Source organism: Sphaerodactylus townsendi, linkage group LG09, assembly GCF_021028975.2.
Source record: "Sphaerodactylus townsendi isolate TG3544 linkage group LG09, MPM_Stown_v2.3, whole genome shotgun sequence".
NCBI classification, from domain to species: domain Eukaryota; kingdom Metazoa; phylum Chordata; class Lepidosauria; order Squamata; family Sphaerodactylidae; genus Sphaerodactylus; species Sphaerodactylus townsendi.
This window is the reverse complement of record NC_059433.1, coordinates 48,432,373-48,452,222: the sequence shown is the minus strand read 5'-3', so window position 1 is coordinate 48,452,222 and position 19,850 is coordinate 48,432,373. Positions and strand designations below refer to the sequence as shown.

Below are 19,850 nucleotides of genomic sequence, written 5' to 3'. Positions count from 1 at the left end.
ATTCAGATGTTTTGATGTTTGTCCCCCCATAAACCCTATTTGGGTGAAAAGGCAGCATAATTTTTTAAAAAATAAATAAAATGTTAACATTAGAATTTCCTTCTTTACTGATTCTACAAAATGTGACCAGCTCTAGTAATTGAAAACTGATGACTATTCTTTTTGTTTTTGAGTCCGGAAACAAATTAAGTTAGTTGATCAGAATCATATTTACAAATCCAATAGCCATGCAATGGGATTAAAAATACCTATAGCACTATATGTGCTGTTTGGATAATTTAATTATGGCTAGTTATACATATCACTATAATTTCTTAATATGTAGTTTTTGCATAATAGAGTAATTCTGCCACAGTACTGACAATTTTATACAGTCTCAGCAAGGGCCTGTCAAAAGAGAGCCATTTTCATTGAATTTCATAGTATTCACTTGCCTGAAGGAAGAATATCAATGAGGAAGATACCAGCTTTCCTTTTTAGTTATTCTGCTATATGGAGATTTTTAAAACCTTTCTTATGACGGCCAATATATAAAATTGGAAGAGTACAGTCTAAGTGTTTAAATGGTTGTTTAAATGGTACCTTATGTTGTGAAACTCTTGACTTACCATAGAGCCTCTAAGTAGGTAGTTATTTCATATATTGTAGAATATGAGGAAGAAGGGGAACCTAACTAATGCTGTGTAGCTAATTTGTATATTTTTATTTACTTTTTGATCAAATAATATTTTGATAGTCCTTGTAACCTATCACATAAAATTTGTTGTTTTCTTCTGTTTCATGCATAGTTCACAAAAGAGTCACAAGTATGGGTTCAACCTTTAGGAGATATATGTAGTGTAGAGTTTAATTTTCATGACTTTGGATTTCCACATTGAAATTTTAAAGGCCAAACAGCTAAGCAAATCCTATGAAAATCCAGTATTTCTCTCCTTTTTACTTATATTAACTTGTACAGAACTACTGATGTTGAGGATTCAGCAAAATGTTCTGTCCTTCAGTTAGTGCTCCAGCTGAGCACAGATGCTGGCAGGGGATGATGGTAACTGTAGTCCATAACATCTGGAGGGCCGCAAGTTTGACACCTAAACTAGAGCTTTTGAAACAAAGGGGCTGTTCTGTTTAGTGTTTGTCTGAAACGGATCATCCTCTAGACGGAGCTATCAGTCTGAGTTCCCTTATTCATTATGTTTTTCTCTAAAATATCTCTTCTGAGGATGAGTGTTTAGGTGTGTCTAACCAGTTTTAAACCTGCCCGGAATACATAAAATGACTCAAAACACTCCTGAAGTTCCAGGAATAATGAAAATTTATCTCCATGTATTTTGGGAGCGATTTGACATTTTTAGGAGTCGCAGCAGTAAGTAGGGAAAGAAAAAGTTGGCTCAGGAAGCAACTGTTAGGTCTGTCTTCTAATTTAAAGGGAAAGGAGACTAAGAGTTATTCTGCACCGTGTATTTGTACTGAGTTTCAGTCATTATAAATGAACTTGTTTTCCCTTTTTGTAAATGGAAAATGGATTCATTTATAACAATTACAACTTGTTATAAATATGCTGTGCAAAATCTTCTTAACAGCTGTTGGTCAGGTAGATCTGGTCTCTCCGCATGGCCCTTCAGATTTAAAAAGGAAATGACTGAATTCGCCCAGGAAGTAAGATATTGGCATTGTTCTTCTGAAGATTTCTCCCTACTGTATTGGTGGTGGCAGAACCAATCACACAACTGGAAGATGACTGGCAGGCTCCTGAACAAATTGTGGCTGTCATGGTGGCCATTTCTTTCCTCTGCTACCAGGGGAATTCTGTTATATGTTTTAATTGCCAATTGAAGCCTTCTCTCTAGGTTGGCAATGGTGGGGATTGGCTGGTGCTTTCCATGTTGAATGGGTTGTGAGCAAAAACTTACACAGAACCAACCATCTCACTGTTCTACTGCACTACCTCAGACGCTGTTATCTCTTCTGAGACTGTCTTTGTTATTGAGATTTTCCTCTCCTGAAAAATGGAGCTCAGAATGTTGCCCTCTACGAGTCTACGCAGATGTTAATGGCAAGCACTTTCCTGTCATTCAGGGTCAAGATGTTGCCTTCTGTCAAGTCTCCTGGAGCATGGAACACAAGCTGGCCTGTTCTGGCAAATATGAGGCGAAATTCTTTGACGAGGAGTCTTGCAGTATCTTGTGCAAGGCTCAGCACAACAACAAGGGTTTCTTGGGGATCAAGCCCCGCCCCTGTTCAAAGTCAACATTGACTGTCGAGGTGCCTGGAGTGGACCATGGGTGTCCACCAAGGTGCTAGCAGCCTTCATCAGCCTCCTTGTTTAATACAAGTGTCAAGAGCAATTTCAAAACCTAATTCACTTCAGTAAACATTTCTTGCAAAAAAAATGCAAATTAGATAGTGTTATATCAGTGTAATAGCACAGTAATATGTGTATCAAGTTCTCTGAACTCCCAGATTTTTTAAAGCGAGTCTCCAGCCTTTTCCTTGCTGTGATCTAAAGGAAAAGGCATACCTCTGCAGCAGGAGGAGCTGGAGACTTACTTGCACATACTACTAATAACTAAATGCTGTGCTTAGGAGGGGTGGTTTAGGGCAGGGCTGTTATCATTTTCATGAGTTAGATGAAGGCTTATGGAAACCTTAAGGGAGTCTGCCTAAGCTGTAGCCCACTAAGGACACAGAATTTACTAAGTACAGGACGCTGAGTTAGTTCCCTGAAACCTTCAACAACAACAAACTTTGTGGTGTGTTTCAATGAAATTCTTTTGTGGGAGTGAGTAAAAACAACTTGAAAAATAAGTGCATTTCAGTAAGGTAACAGTGAAAATGCAACTTAAAAGGCTTAGTTTAATATAGAAATATGGTTTATTGATCCAAGCAACATTTGTCCAGGTTTCATAACAGCTCTGCCCATTGTGGGAGATGTGAAATCATGGCTCATAAATTGGAGCATCTACCCTAATGCAGGCTATATTTTATGTAAACAATCTATTTGTTACTTCCCAACCTTTTTTTCCACAAGGAAAAAGCATTTGTTAGTTAACCTCATTAGGTAGTCTGTTCTATTGCTGATCTGATCTTATAGCTTCTCTGCTAAGCCAAATATGCCATCAGGTATCAATGATTCTCTTCAAAACAAAAAACAGCTCATGAGACACTAAACACAGTATTCTTTGTGACTTCTTCTGCAGTTCGCCTCGCAAAGTTTTATCAGTTACAAATAATCTGACCTTGAGGGGTGTTTTTGTCTTGGTTCATTCCAGAATTATGCCAAAAGGGGCTACTTTCTCAACACCAAGCGCTGAGCTGTTGGGACCTGGATTTGTTGAACTTCTCTAGGCTTGTTATTCCTGTAACAGCCGCCCTTCTCCTAAGCCTGATGACAAACTGCTTTGGTAGTGAATAGTTCCAAGGAAGAAACATTAAGAAATTCAATTGAAGTTATACAGGCACTTTAGATCCTGGTCCAGGACAATCAAAGGAGTGCATTTGCTGTGATTCACACATACATGTTGAAACTGATGAGCATTTTGCTAGTGTGGTGGATCACTATTTAGAGTTGTCACTATAATTCACAAGCTTTGTGGTCGCCTCTGGTTTTCTATCATTTGCTTATTTTTTTAATAGTGATGCTGTTGTGTAATGTGAAAAGTGTGCAAGAAATGCAGAGTTCTGGATTAATGTCACTCCTAAAGTTGTATTGGAGTAAATGTCTTCTCAAATGATGATCTCAATTTTTGTTTGCTTTTCTTTAACTGAGGATAACTTAAACACTTATTTTGGTTCCTGTGTATGTGTGTTTGAGAATCAGATCTTAAATATACAGTTGAAAAGAGTGGGAAATTTAGAATTTGGTCAACAAGGTTTGCATAGAAATCACTGTTGGAGGTTATACTCACAGATAATGACTAAAAAGCAATTGAGATGTTTCTTAATGGGAAGGTTTTGTCCTCATTCATTTTTTTAGTATGTAAGTTACAATAATAGATTTATTTTTAAACCCTTATACAATCATAAAAGGCTGCATGTTTTATTTTGTCCTTGGAAACAATCTACTAATACAGTAGAATCTTGGTGTTGACCTAATTGCAATAGAAAATTACTTTGAATGGGAACATGCTTGTTAAAACTCCCCTTTTGAGCCTTAATTTTTTGTTTTGTGTATTTGCAGTGCAGTTTCGAAGCTGCGAAAGAAGCAGAAAAGTCCACTTTGAAAGCAGCGTACCAGCAGATTTTAGAGTGGGTAAAGATGGTATAGTATATGCTGCTAGAAACTTTCAGCTTTCTGCAGAACCTGTTAGATTCCTACTGTATGCTAAAGACAAAGAAACCCAGGAACAGTGGGAAGCAGCAGTGAAACTAATTCCTGAACCTCAAAATACAGAAAAGGTAAAATATTAAAAGCTGCCTTTGGAGTTATGTTGACAAGTACAGTGTGTACCACACACTGTAAAATAACTTTTCTCCGTCCATTATTTTAGAATCCAATTTGGATACGTACGTACGTACGTACGTACGTACGTACATGTCTGTCTGTCTGTCTGTCTGTCTGTCTGTCTGTCTGTCTGTCCAAATTGAGATTGGACATGGTCATTGTTTTATTTTAAACTCCTTGAAAGCATTACAGTGTTTATTCAAGCAGTTAAATATAACCACCAAATAAACAATTCTTTGCTTGGACCCATCAATCAAGTTTATTATATCGGAACTGCAAATTTACAGCAGAAGCAGAAAAGCATTTCTGGCAGGGAATATTGGCTTTGCTTTGGCCTTTCATAATCAAGTTGGGGAGTTGCACATGTGTGTAAATTATTCATGATACCAGTGTGCTTTCAGGAAGGAGGGCCTCCCTCTTGTGGGAACTGCTATAAGTTAGGATGTAGAGAGAGAATTGTTAGCCTTGTCTTCAGCATGAAATTAACATGCATACCTTATGTTTCATATTTATTCCTATCACTTATTTGCTCACCTTAAAAACCTTTTTAAAAATCCATAGCTGTAACCCCCTTTAAAATTAGCAGTTACAGGTGTAAGACTGAAAATCAGATTTGATTTATTCAACAAAGCCTGTAATCTTCCCATGTCATTAGAAAAGAACATAAGAATCTCGAATTTTATTATGAAGCAGCACATGATTTCTCTGTTAAATAAGGTAACAACCCATACTGCTCCTGAACATATGCAAATACTGGTCTAGAAAACAACAATGCTAGCATTCTTGCTGTGCAGGTTTCTCACTGCAGTGTTGCACATTCTTCTCTCCCACCAACATTGATGTCATTTGCCTAAATCAGACCACTGCACTGAGCATATAGAGCTGCAAATCCTTTTACAGAAATATTTCACAAGGGAATAAATTGATCAGGAAATTGTAGGATCAGAAATGGAAGCACAAGAGTATCAACAGGATACTTTGCAGGTGCCTAAATGTTCCAAGTTGTTGATGATCATTCTGTCAGACCTGAAGTCATCTGCATGAACTCAGTTATTTTGCTGCTATGTCAAGATATCATTTGTTCTCAAATTCATCTTCCCAAATTTTACACCCAAGCCAAACACGCATAGTCATGTCTAGTGGCCCACTAAGGCCTTTTCCACATGGGCCAATAAACACAGGTATGGGATAGTAAAAAAAAACCATGTTCGCACCGATCCCGCCCCTAAAACGAGTCTGCCCCATGTATTTTTTTAGAATTGCGCTATTAGCGAGTCTTTTCAAAAATCCCGGGCTGCAGCCACTTGCAGGCAGGAGGTGCTTTATTTGCCTCCATTGTCCTTTTTTTTAAAAAATCACGGCTTACATCTGCGTATCTATGCAAGTACAGATGGTTATATCGTGAGACATCAGCATGGCTGTGGCATTTGTGCATGTCTGTGAAGCTACACATCAGTGGAACATACATACATACATACATACATACATACATACATACATACATACATACATACATACATACATACATACATAAAGAGATGCATCTCCGTGTGAAGGTGCAACAGTAACCCAGATTGTTTCTGTGGCTCCAGTCGCTCCCTGCGCAGATGCAAGTGAACTCGAAAACAGGAAAATGGGTTACTTTATTCCTACTGCAACCAGTTATACATTTGCTGTGTGGAAGGGGCTTAAGAGTCTAATAAAGTTCTTGTTTTTGTTTCCATTCTGTATGGTATTGAACATGGGAATGTTTTTCAAGGACCTGGCAAGTTGCAGTACATAACTAGTGAGCTATATGACTTTGGCGGAGCACAAATTATCTCAATTCAGTTCTTTGTTCTACATTCTCATCTTACCAAACGTGGAGTTTCTACACCAGAAATAGTAGGCGAGTGGCGTGCCTGAAGAGACATTGCTGAAGAAAACCATGCATGCTGTGGCTGTCTTTCTAAAACACTAATTTATATTCAGATCATGTACATTCAGTGGAACTTGTTTCCCAATAAATGCCAATAAATGAGCTTAGTAGTTGGAACTTAAGTATTCCTAGCTATTCTAATTAAGGTGCTTTTTGTGGAGTAATCAGGATTACTTACGCAAAAAGGTCCAAACATCTGGCTGCCATGATGTTGAAAATGCCTTATTTCCTCCTGCAACACATTTAACTCTGTTCTGTTGTTACCAAAGGTTCAAAGGAAGATGGTTTAGCTTTGTTTTCTCTACGTTCAGAAGCAACCTAGCATGAATACAAGCATCAAAAGCTAAAAGCCAGGATGCCTGCAGATGCAGAGAAGAATTGTTGGCACCCTATAGAGATTAATGTCCACTGTGCAAAGTGGGTCATCTACAGCATCCATCATGGCTGACATAGGTTTAAAATAATTACAGCATTAATTCTATGGGATTTAATAGGCTCATAAATATTTGAGACATTACTTACTACTATGTATTAAACTTCCCCTGGAACTCAAATTATATTTTAGCACATCCAGATCCAAATTTAATGTACAGTAGCACGTTACCTGAACTGTAGTTCCAACTAATGAGAAATATCTAAAGATGTGCTATTAAATTCTGCACAATATTAACTACTCTCGAGCTGGAATATGAAGAGTAGAAGGTAGTTTACACTGCACAGAGGTATAATAAATTGCTTATAGTGTCATCTTCCTGTTAGCACCTTACTAGAAAACAAAGAGGTAGATAATATTTTATAGGAAAAATATGCTGTATATAATATTTGTTCCATGCCATGCTATAAATCTGGTGAACAGCTTTAAGGGTCTGAAGTGTGTCTTTTGATCATGTGTTTTGGCACCTAAATAATTTTTCGTTATGTGAATTTTTTATTATGTTATTTGTCAAGCCTGGCTCTAATTTCTGCTTAATTTTAATATTTACAAAAGGAGCAAAAGAAAATGGAAGATATTGTATTTCCAAGGCAACAAAATAAGCACAGTGGTCAGCTGCAAAGACAGAAAAGAGACTGGGTCATCCCTCCAATCAACTTACCAGAAAACTCCAGAGGCCCCTTTCCTCAGGAATTAGTTCGGGTAAGGCAGAGTCATGCGCTTTGAAAATGTATTGTAGACAAATTCAGAAATGGTTCTGCTCTCTGAGAAGTCAAAATCCATATTCACATAAATGGCTACCACAAAAGCAGCAAATGGAAATGAAACGTCAAGAAGTTACCTTAAAAGTTTTCTTCTTCTGAACAATAACAGTTTCTTTTGAAAAGATGATGGATGGTGGGAAAACATGCTTAAAACACCTACAATTATTATCATCATGGTAGGAGAGTTTTGTATGTGAATAGCAAGAAATTATAGAAGAGCAAAGAAGTCCTCTGGACTTCTGGAAAACTATCACCTACCACTGCCTAATGCCACTTAATGGTATAGGAGAAATCGCAGGGGCACTGTGGGGCTCCTCATAAAGCGTTGTGCATACAGTGGCTACAAGTGCCCTGCATAGGTAATATTGCCCAGTGCTTGACTCCCTTAATTGCTCAGCAGCCTTTCCCTACACGGTGGTAGTTCTGCTAAGTGCCACGCAGGTCTCCCCAAGTATACCTAATGAAAAGGCATGTGTTCATTTATCCAGCTCCAACGCTTGGATTGCATAGTCAAGGAATCTAAATTTCTCTCAGTTGAAAGTGAGAGAGGGCAACATAAGGTATCAAGAATTTTAATTTGCTTACAGGATCAAGTAATAGTCTGAGAGCATAAAATCTATGAAAGTCAACGCCAAATTGTGGGAAGCTTAGTTAATTAGTTTTTAAGTCTTTTAGATTTCAGATTAAAGCTTGAAAACTTGAATACCACAGAAGCTAATTTGAAGTTTGTTGATAGTCATACATGCTAGAGCAGCTGCTACACACTATAGCAGGAGAGGGGTAGTACCTCCTCCCCAGTCTTTTGTATAGACCTCTTAACATATATATTAATTATTAGGACCAGCTCTGTCCTACTTTCAGAATAGGATGGAACTGCAGCCACCATGGCACAAGTCAGGACATGTGTCATTGCTGCTAAAACCAGTTATTTTGATTTGCTTCAGAATCCCAACAACATAGGATGTGCTTTCATCATTCAGTTGTCCCTCCTACATCACTTCTTTCTACATTGCGGCTTTCTACATTGCAGTTTTCTCTTCTACCTTCAACCCCTCCCAAACATTGCAACTCAGAGTCACTGCCTCAATTCCACCCATTAACGAATGAGGTTAGGAAAAGCCAGCCGGGGGGGGTGGGGTGGGGGTGTCAGGGAAGCCTGAGCATAAGGTAGGAGAAGGTCTGAGCCTGCACCCTCACCATACCCGACTCCTGTTCCCTCATGGCCAATCCCTCATCCGTTTTAGCTGCCTGCCCTCTCATTTTTCTGCTTCTTGCCCATGGTTGCTCACAACCGTCTCTTGCCTTGTGCAGGGCTTGGCCAGTTACATTCACGTGCACCTGGGCACATAAACTGAGAGGGCCAGCAAGATCCCTGGAGCAGGTATCACCACTGTGCGCAGTTGCCTTATGCCTCTCCCCAGAAGACAGACCCAGCACATGGCGAGCATAGAATGTCAAAGCACATGCAAGGGGGGAAATGAATCATAGAATCATAGAGTTGAAAGAAATGAGAGAAAGTTCTTTCAGCAGTGCAGAATGCAAGGTTCTTGGGTGCTTGCTACTAATCAAAGAGGTCGACCAGAGGGGTGAAATAAGGTGAAATAAGTCTTGTTTCTTGGTCAAGACGTTGTTGACTATCACTGCGACAGACAGACAGACAGACAGACAGACAGACAGACAGACAGACAGACAGACAGACAGACAGACAGACAGACATGGAAGCACTGAGGATGTTGGGGGAGGAGATAATTTTATGCAGTTTTCTGCATTGTGGGAGGGACAACTGTATTGCTGATGGATCTGATGCACCAACTAGAGAATATATTCTTTTGAAATCAGCAAGTACTTCATATATCGCCTCATGAAGCTTCATCATGCAGCATTTTTTCCCTACCATCCATTATACAATAAATTCTACACTATTGGCTGGTAAGTGTTTCAAAATCACTTTCTCCTTTACTTGTCAGCCAAGGCCTAATTTGAGAATTTGTTTTCCCTGCAGCACTTGATGAGATTGCAAGCACCTCTGCGATTGCAGTATCATCAAGTATGTTCAGATAAATGCAGAATCATTTACTTGGTTCTGGAAGGTAAGTAAGGGAGAAAGTGATTTTCTCGTATGTGATTTTAAAATTCATTTTCTCTACACATGTTTGTTTCATTTATTGCCTCCGTGTGCATAGAAAGCTGTTAAGATACTGTTTTTAATAACAACACAGAATATCCTGTTCCAGCACTCTAGAGATATTATAAGAAAAGGCCTTTTTCAGTTTCCAAGACAAAATTACCTCCCTTTTTTTTCAAAAACGAAATAGAAGAGAGAAAAACATTTTTTTACTAATTTCATAACATGTATGCTTTTTATGTTTTTGGAATTTGATGAAAATATAATCACTTATCATAAGAGCCAGCAGATATGGTTGGAGTCATCTGGAAATAAATTGGGAAAATAAAGCACCTGTAGAACTTATTTTAATTCCAGAGATAAACTTGGGATTATTGTAGGTGTTTGAATTCAGAATATCTGTAGACTGGCTAGCAGCATACAACCATTCTTTGCATGTCAGAGGTCTCCTACGCACAGCTTTTTTTGAAAAAGTAATTATAATACAGGTGGTAAATCACCTGTCTGGTATGCAGTTCTTCAAGCACTATAGTAGTTATTAGGACCAGTAATAAGAGTTGTGGTTCATAGGATGGTGTTTACATGGCTAGAGGTGTTCTAATGCAATACATTGGAAGGGCTCACTTTGCCTAGAAAATGATGGGAAGGAGCTCGGGCAAAGATAGAGCTTGGCAGTTAGGTGAATGTAATGAGTAGCTAGGGAGAAGGGGTGGGATCTGTCTCGCCATCTGACAGTTTCAATAACAAGATGTCATGGAGAAACAAATGTCTTCCCTACGCTCACCATGCATCTGGAGATTAGTCATGCACACTTGAAACACTGAAAGTCCAGCCTTGTCTTCCTCAGCATACTCCAAAAAGCCGTCAACCTAGCCCTCTTCTGAAGGATTTTCTTTCTTTCTTTTTGTTGCTATGGATACCTGCACCAATATCCTAAGACACATTCAAAGGTCACATGAGAAACCTCTACAGTTACTCAGCTAAGATGTGAGTTCAACAAAAACTCCACAAGCCATTGCAGGAAACACCCATTTTCGTCCAGTCACACAACTGAGATGTCATGTTACCATCTGCATGCTGAACATTTCTTTGTTTCAGGAGGATTACATGCAGTAGAATTCAGCCACCTGTCAAATGCCCAAATGTGCAACTGCTCTGTTTTGTCAGAGATCAGCCAGTTACAAATAACCCAAAAAGTTTCTGTCAGATAATTCCTGGGCTGCAAAATGTTATATCTGAAAGCAAGGGAGCTGTCTCCCTGGTGAAAGTTGAATAAACTGTGAACTTGTACGGTATTATCTGATAAATCCACATTAGTCATTCTATAGATCTGTCAGCCCCACATTTTCATTACAGAAGAGGCTCAAGTACAGTTCATTTATAACAAGGAGTTAGTAACGAACTGACTTTTGGAATAAGTAATTAGACTAGATTTGTACTAGATTTTCTGTTGTGTAAAAAGCATCAAGGTTGCATTTTTTTAGAAGCCAGCCCTTGTGATTGCACATGTGTTCAGCAAAACTCTCATCTTCTTGGCACATAGATCAGATCTGACCGTGATAAAAACCTTTCCCTGCGCTACAGCGTTACTGGGCCAGGAGCTGATCAACCCCCAGCTAGCATCTTCATCATCAGTCCCATCTCAGGTCAACTGTCGGTGACCAAACCGTTAGATCGGGAACAAATAGCTTCTTTCCATGTAAGTTGTTGATTTATTCTGAACAAGATCTTAAAAACACAGTTCTCAATGTCTTCTTTGAATTTGGATAGCATATCTGGCATAGTTTTCTCAGTTTTAAATATAAAGTGTTTGAACAGAATCAGTATTGCTACACATGGTTCCTTTTCGTATAAATTAACAGGAGTTCCTGATAACTTGAATTTTACTGAAGGGAACAGATAAAATAGAAGACACCATGATTCCTATATTGTATTTTCAGTTTGTTTGTTTTTTGCTGTTGTCACAAGTTTTAGAAGTTGGCAAAAGTTAGATAGAATATACTTGTAATATAACATGTAATGTGCAATTATGTTGCAACCATCTTATGACAATCCTTTCATGGACATTCCAGTCATGAGAAGAGTAGATGTAGTTTGCCTCTGCCTTCCTGTGCATAGCATTATCCGTTTCCTTGGTGTGCTTTTATCCAAATACTGACCATGGCCAGCCCTACACAGTTCCCAATCTTGACGGTCCCAGGCAAAGCTTGGATATTTTTTGAAAAAGTAAAATATCTTAATTTAAATATAAAATTGGGACAGATCGTTTAAAAATGGAGAAAATTGGAGGCAATCTTAATTGACATTCAGTTGGAATAGTTCTTAAACCTTTTGATGGCATTACAGCTATACAGTATAGGTATCGGATAGAATCTAATATATTATGTAGGAAAAAAACCAAAAGGTTTGCATGTATTCGTGGGCACATGGGTCAGTAGTTAGTGAATGCAAAATTGCCTGTTTGATGTTGAGAAAGTTTGTTCTCAAGTAATACCTTGTTTTACTACTTTTGAACATTGTGGGGGTTTAATTCTTAGAGGGCAGTGTGGTTTATTAGTTCAGTTTGTTTATTTTTTAAAGCTTCCCTCAAGTGTGTTGAAGTGACCGAGATAGGGTAACAAAAGTAAATGCTGAAATAAATCATGTTAATGGAGTTCCATTTAAAATGTCCTGTCAGCAACACTAATTACCTAACGGATGACATGTTTTGCAAGTTTTCTCAATTCCTAATGACTTTTGCAGCTGAGGGCACACGCTGTGGATATAAATGGAAACCAGGTGGAAAATCCCATTGACATTGTTGTTAACGTTATTGATATGAATGACAATAGACCTGAGTTCTTACACCAGGTTTGGAATGGGACAGTCCCTGAAGGATCAAAGCCAGGTACAATAGTAGGAACTTTTCAATTATTTGTTCAATTATTTGTTAATTTTTAATGATGAGATGCTAATTGTTGTTAATGATGATTTTTATTTTATTGTCTACCAAAATCTTCACAGTTAAGGTTTTGTTTCTGATCTCCCCATGATATAAGATGACACCGTGTTAGGAGCTTTACTAGAGAAGAAGGAATGCTTTAGTCAAGGATGAGTAGTAGCTGTTGTATATAGTATTTCATGGAGAAAAAGATGCTGCTCAGTCTAGTTGTGTATGGTTGTATCATAAAAGCTCTTCATATTTTGGGGGTTGAAGTACTAAGCCTGTATTTAACTTAGACAAGTAGAGGCAGCCTCAAACCTCAACAGCTCATGATAATATCATTCTCATTAAATCATGATTTGCTGTTGAATTGTGAGCTTGTAAGCAGGTACGCCTGGCTAGCTGACATGTGCATGGTGAAGCAGAGGAATGGCCAAACTAAGCTGACACTTCTTAGTGCGTGATAATAATGCTTTGCATTTACATAGCACACTTAAGACCATTCGAAATGTTTTACACACATCATCCTCACGACACTTCTCCAAGCAATAATTATTTTAGGGTCAATATTATTATCTTGCATACTGCAGATTATTTTCCAGGTTTTAGTTATTGTTTTGTTTTAGCAAAGCCACTTCTGTACAGACAGCCAAACATTCCCACCCACCTCAAAATTCTCTAAGCTCAAATTTAAATGAACATTTAAAAGGAATTTTCTGAAATTGCGAAGTGTCTGCAATATCAAGCATATTTTAATGGGTTCAATATTTTTAAAAACTTACAATGCTTACAATTCTAAACCATAATTATCAAAAATAATCTTGATTTAAACCAAATTGTTTGGACACACACACATACACCAATTCAGAACCAGAAGGTTTTCTTTAAAATATTAAATCTTCCTGGGTAGAAGATATATTCGCCTGGTAGTTTTCCTTTCCAGCGATCCTCAATCTTTCCGATATGTGTCTACTTATACAAAATGAAGCTATTTTGTATTTTAATTTCCCACTGCAACCTTGTGACACAGCCTTTCAGTCTCCTGAAATACAGAATGTACCACTATCAAATGCCAATAGTTTCATTACTGTAAAAGTCAGCTTTGTAAAGGAGATTATACAATAACTCAAAATACACTTTATTTGTTCGAGCTTGTGTTGAACTGGGAAGCATTATTTTTTCCCACAAAATCAACGTGTACTCCCACATCGGAAATTATAATTTGCTTATGCACAATTATATTTCATCTGAGTTGGCTGGCCAAAAGGCCGTAATAATAAATATCTATCTATCTATCTATTTCATCTGAGTTGAATCAGGGATACATTTATCTAAATGTGTGAGTTCATACATTCATTAAAAGTGTTACGAAATTGAATAGCATCATTGCCAGAAGAATTTTTCAATCAATAAGTGAGTTTTGATATTTTATGAATACTTTTGTTTTTATCGTCTGAGGCCTCATCTCATTCGTTGTGGGCCTTGGTAACAACTTGGGATTTTAAAACAAGAGAAGAAATGTGAAGAATTTAATCTGAGGAAGTTAAATGTTTGGAGCTTCTGTGTGACCTTGTGTAAACCAAGCCAGCTGTTTATTTAACCCTGAAGATTATTTTGTTTTGTCCTTAGGAACATATGTGATGACTGTTACTGCTATTGATGCTGATGATCCAAATGTACTGAATGGAATGCTGAGATACAGAATCTTGTCACAAGCCCCAAGCACTCCCTCTCCAAATATGTTTACAATCAACAATGAAACAGGCGACATTATTACAGTCGCTGCTGGGCTTGACAGAGAGGTAAGGTGGCCTTGTGTTGCAAAGGTTTGCACATGAGCCTTACATTCCTGGCTAATTATATAATATGTACTTATGAACACTTTAGCAGGTTATGGTAGTAAAGTTGTTACTGCTACATAGCATGCAAGAGTTAAGACCACTTGGTTGTTCCAGAGTCATTTTCAGCTCAGAACCCTGCTGTGTTTCCTTTTATATGACTTTGCAGAGAGGAATGTTCAAAACTCAAATTTGTTTTGCAAGATGTGGCTTGGGAAAGAATATTAACAAAGCCAGCATTCCAAATTGCCAATGTGCTGTATAAATAGTTAACCAAACTAGGTTTGGGAGCAACAGGAAGCATGTTGTGTTTTTATGCTGTCTCTGCCAGCGTAAATTTATTTGGGATGCTGCTGACTTGTAATACTGTATATTTTGCATTGTGGTTTGGATTGAGTGGAAATTTGAAACAGAGGAAGAACATGTAAAAGATTGTAAGATAAAATGGGCCTGCAACTTTGGGTATAATATACAAATGGACCAATGGGAGAATATGTGGTTAAAGGGTCTTAAATTTACATTAAGTTCTAGAACTTCTATGAAATTATGTATCGTTGGTATTTGTCACTGGGGAAATTAGCAAAAATATATTAAAATATTCTGACTGTGTGAGCATCATGAAAGGTTATTTTACCATTTCTGGTGCACTTGTAATAATGCTAAAACAATTGGTACAAATACATTCAATAATTTAGAAGATTTTAAAGATTCATATGAAAATGAAGCGTTATGGACAAACAATGTGAAAAAAGATATGGGATTTTGTTTTTATATATGACGTGCAGGAAAGGAAAACTTCATCTATAGCTGTAATAGAAAAATGGCTTGTGAAGACGTTCGAATTGGCTGAGATGGCATTGGCCAAGCTTACGTACCAGTAACTGGAAACCCTATAGACTTTTTGCTTAAAACAGAAAAAATGAACTGATGGTTTGGGGATCTGAGGATTAGGAAAATGAGAAAATGAGGAAAATGACTCTTACTTAATAGTACTAATAATTAAGAATTAACTAAATTATAATTTCATAATTGTAACAAGAGAGAAACTGGTACATTTTTAACTGTGGTTATATTTGTCACAGAGTAATTCGGGAGCCCTTCCTTTCTCTGTTTGTTATTGTTTATGTCAGTTTTTGTCTGGCTCTTTTAAAAAGTCCAAATGAAAAATATATACCATGATAGTAGTTTGTGTTGAGTTCAGGACTGGGTCCAGTGGAAGGAGCAGGAGAACGGTAAAAAAGGTAAAATCAGCCACATTGGTATCACAGCGTAGTCATAACCCAAAATTGTCTACCAGAGAAATCCCACTCACCCCTGGAAATAATTTTTGAGTCACTATACCAAATCTGAGGTACTGACAGAATAAGATGGAGATGTACCTCTAAGATGTCACGAGGGATTTCTTGCCAGAAAGGTTTTCCTCACGCTTAGAGTCTGGCAAATTGCCACCTTTGGAGTGAGGAAGAAATATTCTATCAGATCAGCTTAGTAGTGATCCTCTGACGTTTTGTCTTCCCCTAGGGCTGTGGCTTGATTCGTTTTGTTTTCTCAGTCTGTTCACTCAGTAAGCACCTCTTCATAGAAAATCAGTTGTTGTGTTTTACTACATTTGACACACAACACATTCAGTAGATGATTCAAATAAGAAAGTGTTGTGTGTTTGTGTGTGTGCATGTGTGTTGGAGGGAAGTAACTGTTTTCCAAGATAACTGGTTTTTTCTTCTAAATACACACATTTTAACACAAACACACAAACCCTCCAACAGTAAAACATTCAAGGCAATAATATTTCAGAATACTAACAAAGCGCTTATCTTTACCAGTTTTCTGCATGAAGGATAAAGTGCATTTTTATAAGAATATAATCCCACTAATCTAAGAAGTATTAAATCGCTCAATTCAGAAGTAGTAGGGAAAGTAATATGTGTTTACACTTGACAGCATACAATCTGGATAAAGCCAGAAATTATCAAGGTGTCTCTAGGAAAAGCTGTTTAAAACTCATTTTTCCGCTAAGGAAACATCTCTAAAATCCCTAAAATGAGAGCATTTTTCTCTAAAGAAAAAAGTGAGCTTCTGACTCAGTTTCAACAGTGATTTATGAATATGTATTCCCAAGTACCAGGGGATGTTTCCAACAAAAAGAAAAGCAACTAAAGCTGGCGGTGGTGTTGGAGAGGGAGAATTATGTCATTTGTATTGTTTAACGTTTACAGAAATAGTTAGGGTTTGGGTTTCTGTTCCAGTAATGGTTACTTGTTCTTGTTAACCTTGCTTGCGCCAGTTTCCATAGTGATACTAAAAAGTTGCCACTAGGTTGTTACCCTTAAGCTTCCACACAACAAAGCCCTAACAATTTGAATCATTCGACCAAGAATGTGTTCTCCCATATTCTTCTCTTGTGAACTTATTCTTAGCAGGCATCCCTGATTCAGTTTGAACTGCTGCTCAGCATTTCTGTTGTTGTTGTTGTTGTTGTTTTTCAAATGTGAGACTAATTTTTGAAGTATGTTCCTTTCATCAACAAGGTGGTTTTCATTTGCTGTTCAAGGGAACAGTGTTGCGTGTATTATTGTAAGCCATTTGAAACCAAACCTTCAAGGGGTTTAATGCAGTTAGATAAAATCTGTTGTCTTAAACCTAGCACATCCCAGTTCAAGTGATGTTAACTAGAATGAGCAGCGTGATAAGCTCATTGCATAGCAAAGGACTTTTTTTTTTGAACACCTGCTGTCCTGTTGGAGTGTTGACTCTGTTTGTAACTCCTGGTGGTGTCATTTTGTGTTTTTTAGAAAGTACAACAGTACACATTAATAATTCAAGCTACAGACATGGAAGGAAATCCAACATATGGTCTTTCAAATACAGCAACTGCTGTCATTACAGTGACAGATGTCAATGACAATCCTCCAGAGTTCACTGCCATGATTGTAAGTCTACGGGAAAGAAAGAGGATGAAGTTTGTGAATGGCCTTTACTTAAAAAAAAGATTTTGCTGATTAGACCAAATAGATTGAACATGTTTCAGGCTTTATTAGATGCTCTAGGAGATTGCACTGCTTTGACTGAAGCCTTATTTGCCCACAAAGCACTCTGAAATTAGCTCTAACTCCAGTATTCTAGCTAAAGAAGAAAATCAAATGATTTTTCAGAATAGCTTCAGAGGAACTTTCAAGCTTGAAAGCTCATGTTACTGTGTAGTAGTGGCAAACTGCCAGGTTGTTTCATTGTACCAAAGTACTACTGGCCACAAAACATTATTATCTGTTATTTGGGTCACAGTGAATTAAGCTGGCCATTAGGGCTCCTCTGTGTTGCTGAATGGTAATCTCGTGATGCTTGTATATTGCTGCTGTGCTTGCTAACTTAATATTGTACCTTTGGATTGCAGTTCTATGGTGAAGTCCCTGAAAACAGAGTGGATGTTACAGTTGCTAATCTAACTGTAACTGATAAGGATCAGCCGCACACTCCTGCCTGGAATGCAATGTACCGAATGACTAGCGGAGATCCCTCAGGCAGGTTTGCCATCCTTACCGATCCTAACAGTAATGATGGGTTGGTAACTGTTGTAAAGGTAAGGGATCCAACTCACCAAGTTTGGTGGAGGCAAACAAATGATGGACTGCTGAGTAGTTTCCTGCTGAAATATCAAAATAGAAGAGGAATAGATATTAAAATAGAGAGACAGACACACACACACACACATAATACGGTCTTGCAGGGCAGTTACTTCATTTCCCCTGGATCTGCATCTTCACAGAATGTTCTCTTTCTGTCTTCCTGGCAGTCTCCATATCCTCTCTCCTTTCCATGCTCTTTTCTCCCATTTTTACACACCAACCTACCTACCATCTATCTGCTCAACATAATTCAGCTGTATTTATTTCTGTCCCATTTTCCATCCAAATGGAAAGCCAAAGCAGCTTCCATCATTCCCCTCTTCACTTATCCTCAGGTTATGAGGTCATGAGAGTTTGGGTGATAATCAGTTAGCTGGTGTTTGCTGCCACCTCAAAGGCCAGAACACCCCTGGAAAGGGCCCTGCACCCTCTGCCACCAAGGCTTGAAGGCTGGCAGTAAAGTGTGGAACCTAGCAGTAGCCCGTAAGAGCATCCTTTCTTTAAAAAACTTCAGGTGCTCCTATAATTTTGAAGGGGTTTTAACATCTCCCCTAGGTATTTTATTTTATTTCAGATTTTTCTGCAAGCCTTGGGTTTTCTCTATTTGCAAAAAGATGTGTGTTATCTGTTCATGGCCCCAGTTTCTGCATTTAAGTATTCCCAGATTTGGCCATATTGTGAATTTTTTAAATCTCTTGCTTCCACTCTCTCCGCCACTTTTTTTTGGAAGGTTAACATTAATCTTTTGGACATCTTCTCTGTGTGCATTTGCTGCCTGAGGGAAGTAGATAATAACCCTCCTAGTCTTTCCTAGAATAAATGTAAAATAAAGTGGCACTCTCTGTGTGGTAAAAAATTATTTATTAACAAAATTGGTTCAAGGTAAAACAAAGCGTAAGGCACAGTATAGGGGTCTGATCTTATGACCTGTGTGCTGGGCAGCACGAGTGCTGTCCCCCAGACACCTAAATTTTTCTCAGCACGCCTGCTGATGAAAAATTCACACACGTTGGAGCAGCTGTGAGTTTCCAGATGGGCGGCAGCCACTTCCTGAAGACTCTTTGCTGCCAGGGGCGCAAGCCATATAAGCCCACGTCTGGGCAGGTTACCCCTTGGCTTGCTCCACCCCTAACCTCATAAGGAGGTTTCCATAAAGCGGGCATTTTGCCCGCTGCCCCCCAAGCTAAAGATCAGTCCCCCATGCGCCAACCGCCAACCCTCTAACAAATAAACATGCATTAACAAATGAAAGAAAAAACAGGGAGAGGTGGGTGGGAACGTGTTTTCTCCGGCAAAAATGGGGGAGGGATTAGGCCAGGCCTGGCCTAAAATAGGCCACCTGGCCCCACCTCCCCTGTGACGTCAGGGCGCCGGCGTCACTGCCTGGCGCCCCGGAGGTCTGCCACGCCTATATGGCACCTGCAGGCCTGAAACCTCACAAGCTCTAGCCAGCTCGCGAGGCGACGGGGAAGGCGGCAGCTACCTAGGAGGCTGTCCCTTCCCCACCAGCAATGGCGGCCGCGGTAAGTCGCGGCCGCTCTTTTCTAGGGTATGCATTTTAATGGCCAGGCTAAACTGGTTATAAAAACATGTTATATATATATGCTAGGGCAAGTGAAACATATTTTGTTGCCTACTTCACTTGTCTATTCAATAAGGTGTTTTGGTATTAATTCCTGGATTATAGAAATCTTGCAGCACAACTCTGAGTAGAGTTACACCCTTCTGATTTTACTGAAGTCAGTGTATAATCTACATCGTATGATGAACTAGTACCAGATTTTGTTG

At 38.5% G+C, this 19,850-nt stretch overlaps 1 protein-coding gene across 2 annotated transcripts in view; it reads left to right on the top strand.

Annotated features, from left to right (window-relative positions):
• The window catches only part of CDH2 (cadherin 2), a 151,121-nt gene that overhangs the window by 107,263 nt on the left and 24,008 nt on the right, over positions 1 to 19,850 (top strand). For both annotated transcript variants that reach the window (XM_048507350.1, XM_048507349.1), the window contains exons 3-9: positions 4,175 to 4,392; positions 7,345 to 7,491; positions 11,222 to 11,377; positions 12,421 to 12,565; positions 14,231 to 14,403; positions 17,232 to 17,369; positions 17,831 to 18,016. In XM_048507350.1, the coding sequence (XP_048363307.1) occupies positions 4,175 to 4,392; positions 7,345 to 7,491; positions 11,222 to 11,377; positions 12,421 to 12,565; positions 14,231 to 14,403; positions 17,232 to 17,369; positions 17,831 to 18,016 (1,163 nt within the window). The remainder of the gene's footprint in view (positions 1 to 4,174; positions 4,393 to 7,344; positions 7,492 to 11,221; positions 11,378 to 12,420; positions 12,566 to 14,230; positions 14,404 to 17,231; positions 17,370 to 17,830; positions 18,017 to 19,850) is intronic.